Raw genomic sequence first — 17,331 nt, 5'->3', positions numbered from 1 at the left:
AGCCCAAAATGTCCGAAGTGTGGGGCTTAGCAGCCATAGCAATTCTGCTCCGTGTAGGGGTTACCGTTAATGAGTGCCGCCGTACCAGGCTAGGGTGGATAAAACTCTCGGTACTCCCACAGTCAATTAAACATTTCGTTAAATTCCCGTTTACCTGTATGTCCATCATGGATTTTGTCAACAGGTGTGGCTTGGATTGATCCACCGTGATCGAAGCCACTGTTGGGCCCTGGGCGGCCGGTGAGTCGGGAAAAGATGGCGGATCCCAAGATGGCGGCCCGCACAGCACGCACGAGGCGGTGGCGGAGTTGGAAATCGGATTCCCCCTGCAGACTTTGCTAAAATGCCCCTTTTTCTTACATTTGAAGCATGTAGCATCCTTCGCTGGGCATCGTTGTCTAGGGTGCTTGGCCTGGCCGCAGAAGTAGCATTTCGGGCCTCAAGACATTGCCGCTGTAGTAGGACTCCTGGGTGAACTTCTGTGTGGCGTAGAGCTGGTCTGAGACCTGGATGGGGAAGATGGCTGATTCCAAGATGGCGGCCCCCTCGGCGCGCACGAGGCGGTGAGGGCCGCATGGCCGGAAGAATAGGAGTCAGAGTTTCTCTGGGCCACGTCCAGCGATCGTGCAGTGGCCACTGCCTTTTTTAAGTCCAGGACCTCCTTCTCCAGCAGTCTCTGCCGGATATAATTCGATTTGAGGCCCGTGATGAAGGAATCGCGGACCAATTCATCAGAGTATGCGTTGGCCGTCACGGCCTTGCAGTTACAGTCCCGGACCAGGTCCTTTAGGCCCTGTAAGAAATCGTCCATTGATTCCTCTGGTCGCTGCCTGCGTGTAGCCAGCAGATGTCTGGCGTACACTTCGTTTACCGGCCTCTGGTATTGGGCCTTCAGGATAGTGATGGCCTCCGTGTAAGAGGTGGCGTCCCGGATGAACGAATAAATCCGATGACTTACGCGAGTAGTCAGTAGACTCAGTTTATCTACCTCGCTAGCGGATGAGGCCCCGCGAAGAGTTTGAAGCATTTGAGCCAGTGTCCAAATTGATTTGATGCTTCAGCAGAATGTGGATCCAAGTCCAAACGCTCTGGCTTTAGGAGTCGATCCATCCTAGTATTCTTTAGTGATTAAAATTGATGGGCCTTCAATAACCACAAAACTAGAAGTTATAGACTTAAACAAGTTGGCTTTTAATCACTAAGATCAGAGCTAACATCTCAACACGCCGACTGGTTCACAGGAATGAGTCATACAGATCCTGGGATCTTTATGTAAGAGAAGTCAGGGGCGGAGCCAAGAGCCAAGACCTGGAACCTTCCAGGTTAGTCGGGAAAGAGGAAGTGAAACTATACACCGTGGGGGAGGGTAATATACATGAGTGCAAAACGAATACAGAATCAAGACAAACAGATTTCATTACAATGTCATTTTTATGAAGGCAGATGTTTGTGCTTCTTTACGAGGTGTAAATTAGAACACCTTATTCAGGGGGAACCATTGTTTCGTTCCCAAAGGTCAGCCTGTCAGGAGCCTTTAATCTTCTGTTTCAATAAGGATATTGATTCAGTGTCAACAACTATCTTCTCTCAATAGCCAGAATGCTTTCACAGCCTTTTCAGTTCGGTTTCTAGATTTCCAAATCCAGTTTGTCATGTTTTAATAAGGCCAGAATTCTTTCAAAAGATTCTGAATAGGTTTTATGGCTTATTCCTTCACAGAGGGTGTATGAGGGGTGGTTAGTCAGATGGGGGTGTGAGTATGTACATAGACAGAGAGGGATGGGTGGACCTGCAAGGTAGGTTGATGTGAGGAATGACGTGCAGGAGTGGGCTTGGGAAAGCAAAGTCATGGGGTTGTGGTGACAGGCACATCAGGATGTAGGCGAGTGCGGCATTGTATTCACCTTTCCTGACCCCATGAGATCATTAAATCTTTTCCGGCACTGGATCAACATCCTGACGATATCCCTGCTGCTGCTGACCTCCTCTGTGATCTCGAACCATGCCCTTTTTGTGTCTTTGGGTGGTCTTTTGCGCCTATCGCTGGGGAAGAGGAGCTTCCTGCGTGCTCTTACTGTCTGCACCAGAATATTGAGGGAGGCATTGTTAAATCTTGGTGCGGCCATCTGCCTTTGTGTATCCGTGACCCACACTTATATCTGCTTTGTAACACTACTCAGAACAGCCAGTTCTGACGAAGGGTCACGACCTGAAACATTAACTCTGTTTCTCGCTCCACAGATGCTGCCTGACCTGCTGAGTGTTTCCAGTGTTTTCTGTTTTTATTTCAGATTTCCAGCATCTGCAGTATTTTGCTTTTGTGGCGAGGTAATGGGATAAGTTAAGAAACAAAATATGCCTCTAGATGATGTGTGAATGATAATGGCAGCAACATGAACAGCTACCAGGTGAGGAAACAAGAGAACATTTTTTTTTCACCCCTCCCTTTAAGTCCAGAAGGCTGTAAAGTGCCTAATAGAAAGATGAGGTGCTGTTCCTCGAGCTTACGTTGAGATTCGTTGGAACAATGTAAGAGGCCGAAGACGGAGAGATCAGAGTGGGAGTGGAGGGGAGAATTAAAGTGACAGGCGACCGGAAGCTCGGGGTCACGCTTGCGGACTGAACGGAGGTGTTCCGCAAAGCGGTCACCCAATCTGCGTTTGGTCTCCCCAATGTAGAGGAAACCACACCATGAGCAGCGAATACAGTACACTAAATTGCAAGAAGCACAAGTAAATCGCTATTTCACTTGGAAGGAGTGTTTGGGGCCCTTAGGTGGACCTTAGTCTTTCTTAATCTAACAATTTCTATGTTCCTGACTCTTTGCTTTCAGCTGACTAGTTTACAATGAAAAACACTTGTGTATGAAGAAAAGTACATTTATTTTAGGGTACTGTTTAAACTATACATAGAAATTACAACTTGTAAACATTCGGTCCAACCAGTCTGTGTTGACTTTTACACTCCATGTGAGCAAATAGTTCTAATCATATTTACCCACCCTGTTCCCATATCCCTTCATCCCCTTTTCTTTCATCCACCTATCCAATCTAATCTTCAATGTTTCTGCATCAACCATTAACCCTGGAAGCAAATTCCATATCCTCACAACTCTCTGTGTTTCTCTATAGAATGACACAGTTAAATTTCAAATAGATTTGGATATATAATCATAAATTGACAGGATAATTAATGCTACAAAACCAATACTTTGGAGTTATGTTAAATGATGGGTAAAATAATTAATAGTGAATGATGCTTTTAATAACTGACTTGAGTTGTCTTTTGCTAGATTAATTACCTGGAGAACAACAGATATCTAGATGTGATTAAAAGAATGTAATTTTATCAAGGATTTCAAGTAATTTCAAGAAATGTAAAAGCATTTTGAAGTCAATTCAGGGAAACCATTTTTTCGATGCAACAAATATGGATTTTATTTTTCAGTGAAACTTGCAGGGTTAATCCTTTGCAGTTTAAAAAATGCCAATGGAATTTGATTATAAAACTTAATTAAAAAGATTTAATACAATATTTCACTTTAAAATAATTTTATATCTGTTCTTGTAATGCAGTATGATTGTAGTCAGCTAAATTATTCCCTTACAGCAGGCACATGTATTTACATATCCATCATAGGTCTCACAATTGTTCTTCACAAACTTGCTTTAATGTTTCTCTTCAATGTATTTAATAGGGTCAGAATACTCTCCAGCCTTTCCCCAGTAATCCACTGCACGAATACGGTAGAAACCAGACACTTGTGAAAGTTCTGTCAGAAAAGAAAAGGTAACATGAGATGTGAAAAAAAGGGAAAATGCTTTTAGCCCCACAATATCTGGAGGAGGAGTATGTCTCCTTTACGCCTGGAGAGTTGGCCAGAATATGGTCCGACCCTAGCTCTGCCCGGATTCTGCCCCATTTAGACCAGACCTCTAAATTCTTTTTGAAGAGGCTGTGGGAAGATCTTCCATCCCTGCCCATCACATGAAGGGGGCATACAAGGCAGAGTTCCTGGGCTTTCCTGGGAAATTCCTCCCTTTACGTCATTGAAAGGCCTCACTGGAACCAACACAACTTAAAACCTGCCATGAATCACTTTGAGGCCTTCTGAAGGTCCGAAAACTTTACTAGAGTAAGGTGATCGATTCCAGAGGGGATTTGTGACTTTCTCTAGTTGGAGTGGCTCCAATGTTACGACCAATAGAGACCACAATATTATTTGATTTCAGTTGGTTAGTAGAACCAAAGGTACTGAGAATCTACTGCTAATTCCAGATTTGACTAAAATGGCAGGTCAATTGGCTAAATAAACCAATGGGTATCCAATCCATGGGTATGCTACCAATACTGAAGACAAATGGCATAGAATTTATTAAGAAACAAAGACACCATGTATGTCCCTAAAATCAAAACATGCGCAGATTGCAAGGCTAAGTCAAAGTAGCTGATCGAGCCAGCAAAAGAAAAAATGTTAAAAGTCAGTTAGGAACTGTTATAGACTGTATAGGGCCATTGTTAGACTCACATGGACAGATTAAAATTGACTCCCAAGCTAAGATGCTCGAAGGGATCAGAGGAAATGCTCTATATAACACTGACCATGACGTATTGGGAGAGAAATTGGCCAACCTCTGAAATCAGGCGTGGTGCGTGATTAACCGGTGTCCGTTCATTTCATTGCAGGCAGCATGTTAACTTGGTGTTGCCTGATTTTTTAAATGATTGTTGCGTGCAGCCAGTCCTACCTGCACTGGCCGCACGCCTCAGGGAGCGGGGGGGGGGGCAATATCGCGAGTGGCTAGCGCTACTTAAAGGCAGCCTGCTCCTCTTAAAGAGAAGGTGCATTGTGGCTGCAAGAAGTGGTGGGAGGTTTTTCAAAAGACAATCTGGGAGCAATGGCTGAACATACGAGAGAGCAAGCACCAAGGTTTTCAGAAAATGCACTGGAGGTCTTTCTTGGTAGAAGAGGTGGAAAGAAGGAGAGATGTCCTGTATCCGCAGGGGGGCAGGAGGTCCTCCAGACATATGCTCAGGAGGCAGTGAGAACAAGTAGCAGCGGAGGTCAATGCCAGGAGAGTTGCTCCAAAACATGGATGCAGTGCAGGAAGAAGTTTAATGATATGACACAAGTTGTCACGGTGAGTGAGTTCATCTTCAAATGGCATATCCTACCAAATGCACCACTAGCCTCATCCACTGCTCAATTCACCACACTCCCAGCACCCATCAATAATCTCTATCAATCAGTACTCAACTCTGAAATTTATACGCTTTACCTCACCCTCATACACTTAGCACTGTTGCAAGCCTCACACCTACAACTCATAGCTCACACACATGGGCAGCTATTAAACCATGACAGCCACATCACCCAAACATATTGCAGGATACTCACTGTTACACTTTTCTCCTTCTTGCAGGAGAAGCTGGCATATACAGCAGGCAGCAGCAAAGAACTGGAGGAGGACAAGTGCACCTGCATGTTTTAACCCTCATGGAGGAGGCAGTGCTGGCCATCATGGGAAGGGGCATCACTGAGGCTAGGGCCACTGGCGGGGCTGAAGGGATCGATGATGAGGGTATCTGCATACCTAATCCTCCTTTTTTCATCCTAATTCTCCTTCATCCCGCAATCTCTTCTGATGCACAAGCTGCTGATGGTGTAAGTACGTACTCCTTACCCTTCACCACAACCCAACCCTTGTCCCTTTTTCATTTCAAATACCCAAGAAATGGAACCATCCCACTCAGTGGAGGAAGAGGAAGAAGGCAGTGAAGAAGAGGAGACACCGCCACTCGATCTTACACTCGCAGCCACCAGCTCAGACACTGACACTGCATGTATTTTAGAGCCGAGGATAGAGGAGGTATCTGCACGTGGTGAGACACCGGGCACAAGTGCGCAGGAGCCAGGGTGGGGTGAAAGGATAGGGCAGGTGCCAGCTGCAGAGGAGTCAGATGGCCAGACTTTGATGGGCCAGGCTACAGAAGAAGGCTGATAGATATACATAACCAAATACTTGTGCACTGGAAAGTCTGCCAGAAAGCCTGCGATCAATGTCAAGGAGCATGGAGGAGTCCAGAACCAACCTGGCACAGGGCTTTGCGCAGAGCTTGGAGCCCATCCTTTCCAACATGGAACAGGTGGTCACCTCCATCAGCACATGATGCAGCGTCTGCTGGCCGATGTCACAGCTTCCATTGCAGCACAAACAGCTTCCATCAATGGTCTGAGTGCTGCAGTGGAAGCTCAGACTGCTGCCATCGTGGCTCTGGATACCACTGTTCAAAGGGGCTTCCAGGGCATCAAAGCAGTCCATCAATTTGTTCTCTAATAGATCCGTAGGATTGCTGAGGCATCGCCCTGGGAGAGTGGCAATGGCTCTGTGGAGCAAGAACCTGCTGTCCTCTCTCAGGATGACAGCATTCATGCTCCCACCACTGCCACTACCAATGTCTTTGCTGTTGCCTGTCAGTCAGCCAGCCAGTCCAGACTGCTGCAGCCAGGCCTTCTAGACTCAGGTTTCCCTCCAAGGCCATCTGCAGTCTCTTCAATTGGAGGTCAGCAGCTTTCCACCACCCATGCTGTAGCCACTGGGGAAGCACCTCATAGGAGCACGAGGAGAGGCAAAGGCATATGGAAGACAGGCACTAAGGGAATGCACAAAGGTGATTAATTTACTTTTGTATGCATTATGTCATGATTGAATTTATAAAATTGGACTGGAATGTGCATTTACTTGTGGTTTTTATTTTTGTGTTGTCAGAAAGAGGACGATGTGATGGTCAGTGATAGAGAAAAGGTTAGGAGTATGGGACTGTTGATGAATAGTGAGGTGTGGTTGAGGTTACTGTTATCGCTCATAAATCACATAGAGTCTGGGCAGGAAGGGTCGTTCTACATTGTATCCTCCCTTTCTCTTTGTGTTCCTCCACTTCCTCCTCCACCTTGTGTTTCTGCTCCTCAGCTTCTCGCCTGATAGGTGGTGGCAAGGGCTGTTCGCTCATAATGGCCAGGTTGTACAGCATGCAACATATTACTACAAATCTTGATACCTGCTCAGTTGAGTACTGCAGGGCTCCTCCAGAGCGGTCCAGGCAACGGAAGCATTGCTTGAGAACGCCAATGGTGTGCTCTATAATTTTCCCTGCAGCAGCATGGTTCTCATTGTAGGCCTGCTGTGCCGGACCGAAGTCATGAGCAAGTCAATAACAAGGGGCAGAAAACAGTGGTGGGAGTAGTTCATAGGCCCCCAACAGTAGCTATACCGTTGGACAGAGTATTAATCAACAAATAATAGGAGCTTGTAACAAAGGTAATACAATAAGAGGGGTCTTTAATCTTAAGAGATTAGCGTGCACCACATAAGAGATTGGCGTGCAAAATTAAGGCACATGGGATTGGGGGCAAGGTATTGACTTGGATAGAGAACTGGTTGGCGGACAGAAAGCAAAGAGTTGGAATAAACGGGTCGTTTTCCGAGTGGCAGGCAGTGACTAGTGGGGTACCGCAAGGATCGGTCCTAGGACCCCAGCTGTTCACAATATATATTAATGATCTGGACGAGGGAATTGGATGTAATATCTCCAAATTTGCAGACGGCACAAAGCTGGGTGGGAGGGTAAGCTGCGAGGAGGATGTCGGGAAACTCCAGTATGATTTGGACAGGTTGGGTGATTGGGCAGAAACATGGCAAATGCACTATAATGTGGATAAATGTGAGGTTATCCACTTTGGTGGCAAAAACAGGAAGGCAAATTATTATCTGAATGGCAATAGATTGGGAGAAGGGGAAGTGCAAAGAGACCTGGGTGTCCTTGTGCACCAGTCGCTGAAGGTAAGCATGCAGGTGCAGCAGGCGGTTAAGAAGGCAAATGGTGTGTTGGCCTTCGTAGCAAGAGGGTTCGAGTACAGGAACAAGGATGTCTTGCTACAGTTGTACAGGGCCTTGAGTATTGTGTGCAGTTTTGGTCACCTTACCTGAGGAAAGTCGTTCTTGTCATGGAGGGAGTGCAGCGAAGATTCACCAGGCTGATACCTGGGATGGCAGGAATGACGTATGAGGAGAGATTGTGTCGATTGGGCTTCTACTCACTGGAGTTTAGAAGATTGAGAGGGGATCTCATCGAAACCTATAAAATTCTGTCAGGTTTGGACAGACTAGATGCAGGAAGGATGTTTCTGATGGCCGGGGAGTCCAGAACCAGGGGTCATAGTCTAAGGATAAGGGGTAAGCCATTTAGGACTGAAATGAGGAGGAATTTCTTCACCCAGAGAGTGGTGAACCTGTGGAATTCTCTGCCACAGAGGGCAGTGGAGGCCAGTTCATTAAATATATTCAAGAAAGAGTTGGATATATTTCTTGAGGCTAAAGGGATCAAGGGATATGGGGAAAAGGCAGGGACAGGGTACTGAATTTGGATGATCAGCCATGATCACGTTGAATGGCGGAGCAGGCTCGATGGGCCGAATGGCCTACTCCTGCTCCTATCTTCTATGTTTCTATGTTTCATATAGATTGGGCAAAGTAAATTGGCAAAGGTAGTCTGGAGGACGAGTTCATGGAATGCATTCGAGACAGTTTCCTATAACATACATCATGGAACCAACCAGGGAACAGGCTATTTTAGATCTTGTATTGTGTAATGAGTCAGGGTTAATTAGTAATCTCATAGTAAAGGACCCTCTGGGGCAGAGTGATCATAATATGATAAAATTTCACCTTGAGTTTGAAAGTGAAATACTTCAGTCGGAAACAAAAGTCTTAAACTTAAATAAAGCCAATTACATAGGAATGAGTTTGAGTTAGCTAAGATAGATTGGGAAATTAGATTAAAAGGTATGACGGTAGATAAGCAATGGCAAACATTTAAAGAAATATTCTAAAATTCTCAACAAATATACATTCCATTGAGAAATAAAAACTCCACGGGCAAAGTGATCCATCTGTGGCTAATTAAAGAAGTTAAGGATAGTATTAGATTAAAAGAAGAGGCTTATAATGTTGTGAAGAATAGTAGTAAGCCTGAGGATTGGGAGAGCTTTAGGAACCAGCAAAGGATGATGAAAAAATTGATAAAGAGGGAGAAAATAGAATATGAGAGTAAACTAGCAAGAAATAGAAAAACAGATTGAAGAGCTTCTATATGTATGTAAAAAGGAAGAGTGTAGCAAAAGCGTTGGTCCCTTAGAGGCTGAGACAGGTGAAATTATAATGGGGAATAAGGAAATGTCAGAGACTTGAAACAAATATTTTGTATCTGTCTTCACAGTAGAAGACACAAAAAGCATACCAAAGGGCTAACAAGAGTGAGGAACTTAAAAGTAATTAATATCAATAGAGAAAAAGTACTCGAGAAACTAATAGGACTAAAAGCCGACAAATCCCCTGGACCTGGTGGCCTACATCCTAGGGTTCTAAAAGAGGAGGCTGTGGAGATAGTGGATGCATTGGTTGTAATCTTCCAATATTCCCTAGATTCTAGTATTGTCCCAGTGGATTGGAAGGTAGCAAATGTAACCTCGCGATTCAAGAAAGGAAGGAGAGAAAAATCAGGGAACTACAAGCCAGTTAGCGTAACATCAGTCATGGGAAAATACTGGAATCCGTTATTAAGGAAGTGGTAGCGGGGCACTTAGAAAATCATAATATGATTAGGCAGAGTCAACATGGTTTTATGAAAGGGAAATTGTGTTTAACAAATTTATTAGAGTTTTTTGAGGATGCAACTAGCAAGGTAGATAAAGGGGAACCTTAGTATATTTGGATTTCCAAAAGGCAATCGATTAGGAAACATATAAAAGGTTGCTATGCAAGATAAGGTCTCATGGGGTTGGGGGTAATATATTAGCATGGATAGAGGATTGGTTAACGGACAAAAAAGAGAGCAGGGATAAACGGGTCATTTTCCGGTTGGCAGGCTGTAACTAGTGGGGTGCCGCAAGGATCAGTGCTTGGGCGTCAGCTATTTACAATCTATATTAATGACTTAGATGAAGGGGCCAAGTGCAATGTATCCAAGTTTGCTGATGATACAAAGCTAGGTGGGAAAGTAAGCTGTGAAGAGGATACAAAGAGCCTGCAAAGGAATGTAGACAGGTTTAGTGAGTGGGCAATATGGTGGCAGATGGAGTATAATGTGGGGAAATGTGAGGTTATTCACTTTGGTAGTAAGAATAGGAAAACATAATGGGCTGGATTTTATCAATGGCGGCATGTAGGAGGCGTGACTACAACTAACTTTTGGGGTTGTAGTCCCGCCTCCATCGAGTTGTGGCCAATCCACTCGATTTTCACTTGACTGACCTTGTTGAGCCCGCCCAGCGGGCTCAGCAGGCCAATTAAGGGCCACCTGGCAACAGGTGACGTCACAGATTGACATTTCATCTGTCAAGAGCTTTTGACAGATGAAATATCAGCGTTTGACAGCTCTTTGAAGCTGTCAAATACTGACAATCTGTACTCTAAGTTAATTCCTTCCTCTCAGGCTGATTTAGAGATCTCTCCAGAACAGAAAGCAGAATGCTGCAGATTTTGACAGCTCGCGGCCATTCTGCTTTCTGTGCCGGTGAGATGAGGGACTCCCGAGACCTGAAGGAAGGAAGCCTGTAAAGGTAAGTAAAACTTATTTAAACACTTTACACACACCAAACACACTTACCTCTGCACTTATGCACCCATCACTCACCTGAATACCGGACATCTCAAACCCTCCAAGTCCTTCAGCCCGACGGTCCGCCTCGCTAACTTGGCGTGGTTTGGAGCTGTTGGGAAGCCCACACTTCAGGGATAAAAATAGGGATTAGGCTAAAAACAGCCTGTTAACTACCTGTTAACAGGCAGTTAATTGGCACTAATCCCCTTCCCGCCTCGGGGAGGCGGCTCCCAGCACAGGTCGGGTACCCGCCTCCTGTGAAACGGGCATGGAGGCAGGATGGGTTCGTGCCCCCCGATTTCGCGATTTTAACCCCCCACACGCCCCCAACGGCCAATGAAATTCGAGCCCAATATCTTTTAAATGATGAGAAACTATTAAATGTTGATGTTCAGAGAGATTTAGGGGTCCTCGCCCAGGAAACACAGAAAGTTAGTATGCAGCTACAGCAAGCAATTAGGAAGGCAAATGGCATTTTTAAAAATTCATTTTTTATGGGATGTGGGCGTCACTGGCAAGGCCAGCATTTATTGCCATCCCTAGTTGCTCTTGAGAAGGTGGTGCCTTCTTGAACCGCAGCAGTCCGTGTGGTGAAGGTACTCCCACAGTGCTGTTAGGGAGGGAGTTCCAGGATTTTGACCCAGCGACGATGAAAGATATACTTCTAAGTCAGATGGTGTGTGACTTGGAGGGGAACTTGGCGGTGGTGGTGTTCCCATGCACCTGTTGCCCTTGTCCTTCTAGTTGGAAGAGGTCGCGGGTTTGGGAGGTGCTGCTGAAGAAGCCTTGCTGCAGTGCATCTTGTAGATGGTACACACTGCAGCCACAGTACGCCGGTGGTGGAGGGAGTGAATGTTTAAGGTGGTGCATAAGGTGCCAATGAAACAGGCTGCTTTATCTTGGATGGTGTCGAGCTTCTTGAGTGTTGTTGCAGCTGCACTCATCCAGGCAAGTGGAGAGTATTCCATCACACTCCTTACTTGTGCCTTGTAGATGGTGGAAAGGCTTTGGGGACTCAGAAGGTGAGACACTCGCTGCAGAATACCTAGAGGTCGATTTTCTGGCGGCTTTCCAGGCGGCCGGGGGCCGAAAATCGGCGAAAAAAGCGGGTCGGGACCCCCCCCTGCCTCGTCCGACTTTCGGATCACCGTTTCTACGCGACCTGCCTCAGTCCCGGCCGCCGCTGGCGGGACTGGTCGCCGGAGCAGTAATGAGCAATTATCTCCTTGTTGAGGTAGATTTTCAGGGGCCGTTGCGACTTTGGGGCTTTCCCCACATCAAACACGCCTACGGGGAACCCCGCTGATGAGAGCTGGCGTGAAAACAGTTGGCTTGCTTGCTTGCAGCTGCAGGTCAATGAGGGCTGAAGAGATTTAAAGAGGCAGCATTTGCAGGCTGCAGGACCTTGTTGATCAAGGCTTGGGGGAACTTTTTGAAGGCTTAGGAACAGCTGTAGAAAGTTGGAGCCTCACACACTTCTCCAGTGTGAGCTCCTGGGAAGCCCCTCTCACCACCTTAACTCAGCGCCTCCTCAACGGAGGCATCTGCCAGAAGCATGGGAGGCCTTTGGTACCTTCCCTTCCTGGCATTAGAGGATCTCCAACAGCAGAGGCGGCAGCAGCAGAACCAGGAACAGCAGGATGAGCACCAGGAGCACCAGGCTGCTGCTCAATCACCTGAAGCTGCACAGGCCAGAAGGGGCCAGCGCTTGGAAGTGGCTTGAGAGCACCTTGCTGCGCTTTAGGGGGCCAGTGGGACCCGTTTCTGCACTGGCAGTCCTACTCAGAAGGACTTCCATGAAGATCTGGTTTCTCTGTTCAACAGATGGCCAACGCTCCTCAAGAGATGTCATTCTCTTATGAGCACTCACCATGTTTTCCGTATGCTGGCGAGTTATCTCCTCCATGGAGGTTGCCAACCTTTCCATGGTGATGCGTTCATGCGCCAATGACTCCACAAGGACTCCTCCATTCGCTCCACACTCGCAGCGACCCTGGAGACAAAACCTGCCAGAGACTCCTGCATCTGTGCATGGAGATCCATCACCTCTTCTCTTGCGGATGGACCCAGAGGCAGAGGGTCGACATGCAGCGCAGCTGAGCTGAGCTGGCAGAGTCCTGCGCCCTCCGACGAGGACTCTCCACTGTTGTCCCTGTCTCCAGAATCTGCTGAGGCTCACTTGTGAGCTGTGAAACACCAGGTGACAACACTGTTCTATGTCCCGAAGGTCCCCCCGAGGTGTGAGTGTCTGCGCTGGTGCTGGGTGCACTTACTTCTGCTGACGCTGCGCCCTCAGAGGTTGGAGCTTCCTCTGAGGAGTCTGGCTGCACAGCCTCTTCCTCCTCCACAGTGAGGACGGGGGCTCTGGATGAGTAAAGGAAGGAGTTAGAGATGTAATGCCAAGGTTCTTCTGGTGACTCCCAGCAAGTTGGCATCTTCTGACACCTGCATCCATGCAGCATTGGTCTCAGTGGGAGGCCTCTTCCTCCCTGACCTAGGGAAGAGGACCTCCCTGTGGGCTCTTACCCCATCCAATAATGCCTGCAGTGAAGCCTCGTCGAATTTGAAGGCAGCTCGGGGTCTGGCACTGGCCACAGCTGCTGCAGGCTCCTCTGCCATCCTGTATGATTCGTTTGGAAGCCTTCAGAGGATGCAGTGCTTGCTATGGACCTTGAAAGCACCACGAATGATGACATCATACTGTGGGGATTTCTGACTCGAATTGGACAATTAGCAAGGCTTCCCTCATGCTGGGAATTAATTGGCCACTTGAGGGAAAATTGCGTGCAGCTGGCTGACACTTTTTTTTAATGTGTGTCAGAAACCCCACATTCGGGGAAACCTGACCATTTCCCACACAAGCCGAAAATTGGGGCCCTAGTGTCTGACCTGCTCTTGTTGCCACAGTATTTATGTGGCTGGTCCACTTAAGTTTCTGGATGAAGCAGCTGAAGATGGTTGGGCCTAGGACAGAAAGCACTTGTGGGCAAAATAAAGGAAAATCCCAAGGTGTTTTATAAGTATTTTAAGGGCAAGAGGATAACCAGGGAAAGAGTAGGGCCCATTCGGGTCCAAAGTGGCAATCTGTGTGTAGAGCTGGAAGATGTAGGTGAGGTTTTAAATGAATATTTTGCATCTGTGTTCACTATGGAGAAGGGTGATGTAGGCATAGGAATCAGGCTGGGGGATTGTGATATACTTGAACAAATTAGTATCGAGAGGGAGGAGGTACTAGCTGTTTTAGCAGACTTAAAAGTGGATAAATCCCCAGGCCCTCACGGGATATATCCCAGGTTGCTATGTGAAGCAAGGGAGGAGATTGCAGGGGTTCCGACACAAATTTTCAGAACCTCTCTGGCCACAGGGGAGGTGCCAGAGGACTGGAGGACAGCTAACGTAGTACCATTGCTCAAGAAGGGTAGTAGGGATAAACCAGTGAATTACAGGCCAGTGAGCCTAACATCAGTGGTAGGCAAATTATTGGAAAAAATTCTGAGGGACAGAATTAGTCTCCACTTGGAGAGGCAGGGATTAATCAGGGATAGTCAGCATGGCTTTGTCAGGGGGAGATCATGTCTGACCAATTTGATTGAATTTTGAGAGAGGGTGACTAGGTGTGTGGATGAGGATAGTGCAGTTGATGTAGTCTACACAGACTTCAGTAAGGCTTTTGACAAAGTCCCACATGGGAGACTGGTCAAGAAGGTAAGCGCCCATGGGATCCAGGGCACTTTGGTACATTGGATCCAAAATTGGCTTAGTGGCAGGAGGCAGAGGGTGATGGTCGAAGGTTGTTTTTGTGACTGGAAGCCTGTGTCCAGTGGTGTACCGCAGAGATCGGTGCTGGGTCCTTTGCTGCTTGTAGTGTACATTAATGATTTAGATATGAATATAGGAGGTATGATCAGTAAGTTCGCAGATGACACAAAAATTGGTGGAGTGGTAAATAGTGAGGAGGGAAGCCTCAGGCTACTGGACGATATAGGCGAGATGGTTAGATGGGCAGAACAGTGTCAAATGGAATTTAACCCTGAAAAGTGTGAGGTGATGCATTTTAGGAGGACTAAAAAGGCAAGGGAATACACAATGAATGGTAGGATCCTAGGAAGGAGAGAGGACCTTGGTGTGCATGTACATAGATCCCTGAAGGCAGCAGGACAGGTAGATAAGGTGGTTAAAAAGGCATATGGGATACTTGCCTTCATTAGCCGAGGCATAGAATATAAGAGCAGGGAGGTTATGATGGAGCTGTACAAAACGCTAGTTAGGCCACAGCTGGAATACTGTGTGCAGTTCTGGTCACCACACTATAGGAGGGATGTGATTGCATTGTTGAGGGTGCAGAGGAGATTCACCAGGATGTTACCTGGGCTGGAGCGCTTCAGCTATGAAGAGAGACTGGACAGGCTGGGGTTGTTTTCCTTAGGGCAGAGAAGGCTGAGGGGGGACCTGATTGAGGTGTACAAAATTATGAGGGGCATAGATAGGGTAGATAGAAAGGAACTTTTCCTCTTAGTAGAGGGGTCAATAACCAGGGGGCATAGTTTCAAGGTGAGGGGCAGGAAGTTTAGAGGAGATTTGAGGAAAAACTTTTTCACCCAGAAGGTGGTTGGAATCTGGAACTCACTGCCTGGAAGGGTGGTAGAGGCAGGAACCCTCACAACATTCTAGAAGCATTTAGATGAGCACTTGAAATGCCATAGCATACAAGGCTACAGACCAAGTGCTGGAAAATGGGATTAGAATAGACAGGGCTTGATGGCTGGCACGGACACGATGGGCCGAAGGGCCTCTTTCTGTGCTGTATAACTCTATGAGGACACTGTCCTGAGGAACTCCTGCAGCGATGTCCTGGGGCTGTAATGATTGACCCTCAATCACCACAACCATCTTCCTTTGTGCTAGGTATGACTCCAGCCAGGAGCGTTTTCTCCCCGATTCCTATTGACTTCAGTTTTACTAGGGGTCCTTGATGCCACACTCGGTCAAATGCTGCATGTTGGCCTTTATTGCAAGGGGGTTGGAGTACAAGAGAAAGGAAGTCCTACTGCAATTGTACAGGGCTTTGGTGAGACCACACTTCGAGTACTGTGCACAGTTTTGGTCTCCTTATCTGAGAAAGGACATACTTGCTTTGGTGCAACGAAGGTTCACTAGATTGATCCCTGGGATGAGAGGGTTGTTCTATGAGGAGGGATTGTGTAGGTTGGGCCTATACTCTCTGGAGTTTAGAAGAATGAGGTGTGATCTCATTGAAACATAAAATTCTGAGGGGGGTTGATAGGGTAGATGCTGAGAGGTTGCTTCCCTGGTTGGAGAGTCTAGAACGAGGGGGCATAGTCTCCGGATAAGGGGTCGACCATTTAAGACTGAGATGAGGAGGAATTTCTTCACTCAGAGGGTTGTGAATCTTTGGAATTCTCCAACCCAAAGGGCTGAGGATGTTGAGTTGTTGAGTATATTCAAGGCTGAGATGGATAGATTTTTGATCACTGGGGAAGGACCCCATTTTCGAGCGATAGGAGGCCACGGAGCTCCTAAAAAACGACGCTGGGGAGTCCAATATCTCCCCCATTATTTGGTAGCTACCACTTGTATAATGCAATCTCCGCCCTAGCTAGCTCTCTCTTAAAGGTATACAGTGAATCAGCACTCGCCACATAAGCCGGAAATTTGTTCTATAGGTCTGCTATTCTCTGGGAGAAGAAGAACCACCTAACATCTAACTTATTTCTTCCCTTGGATAATTTATACTCATGACCCTTGGATCTCCCCAACCCACTTAATTTAAATAATTTGTCAGCTTGCACACAATCTAGTCCTTTCATTATTTTACAGACCCAAATCACCTTAACAGTCATCAGGGACACCCAACACAGCTCCTAGAAAAGAAGGTAGTGTCTTACTAATTAGATTGAATGTTTTGAAGAAAACATCAGGTTAGTGGATGAGGTAGACATTTTCTACCTGGATTTTCAGAATGCATTTGATAAGGTACCTCAGAATAGATTACTCCACAATATAGAATCTTATTATGGAATTAGTGGGAAGCTGCTACACTGCATAAAGAAATGGCTGCATGCCTATAACCAGAAAGTTTTTATCAATGGCTGTGGAACTGCTTGGAGATAGGTTACCTATTCAGGGATCGATATTATGACATTTGCTCTTTACTATCCATATTAATTACCTAGTTGAAGGTGTTGGAGGAATAATCTACAAGTTTGTGGACATTATCAAGATTTATGCAGGTGTTAGGACTGTGGATGAGACTAAACAACTCCAAGCAGATCTCATTGTGTTGGGCGAATGGGCCTGCGTTTGATAAATGGTATTTCACTTAAAGAGAAGTGCAGTGTTATGCATGTGGGTAAGACCAATGCTGAGCACCTTACACCTTACAAGAAACACAACTGAAGCCTCTGGTGAAAGAAAAAGATCTTGCTATCATAGTTCATAACTACGATAAAGGTTCACAACAATGCCGTGAAGCTATAGCTAAAACAAATATGGTACTGGGCTGCATTCACATGATGATCCAATACAAAGCAAAAGATACCATTTTGTCCTTTTACAAGACCTTCATAAGGTCTCAGTTGGAATACTGTGTCAGGTTTTGGTCTCCTCACACGGTGAATAATATTGAGTCTTTGAAAAAAGTCAGAGGAGGGC

At 46.4% G+C, this 17,331-nt stretch overlaps 1 protein-coding gene across 5 annotated transcripts in view; it reads right to left on the bottom strand.

Annotated features, from left to right (window-relative positions):
• Window positions 1-2,858: 2,858 nt before the first annotated feature.
• idua (alpha-L-iduronidase) overlaps window positions 2,859-17,331 on the bottom strand; it is a 485,317-nt gene continuing 470,844 nt past the window's right edge. For all 5 annotated transcript variants that reach the window (XM_086010067.1, XM_086010077.1, XM_086010048.1 and 2 more), the window contains one exon: window positions 2,859-3,772. In XM_086010067.1, coding sequence (XP_085866193.1) covers window positions 3,669-3,772 — 104 coding nt within the window. In that variant the 3' untranslated portion in view covers window positions 2,859-3,668. The remainder of the gene's footprint in view (window positions 3,773-17,331) is intronic.

Source organism: Somniosus microcephalus, chromosome 2, assembly GCF_052327205.1.
Source record: "Somniosus microcephalus isolate GS21.2 chromosome 2, FLI_Smic_1.0, whole genome shotgun sequence".
Classification (NCBI taxonomy): Eukaryota; Metazoa; Chordata; class Chondrichthyes; order Squaliformes; family Somniosidae; genus Somniosus; species Somniosus microcephalus.
Note: the sequence above shows the minus strand (reverse complement) of the source record. Positions and strands in the feature narration are given on the sequence as shown.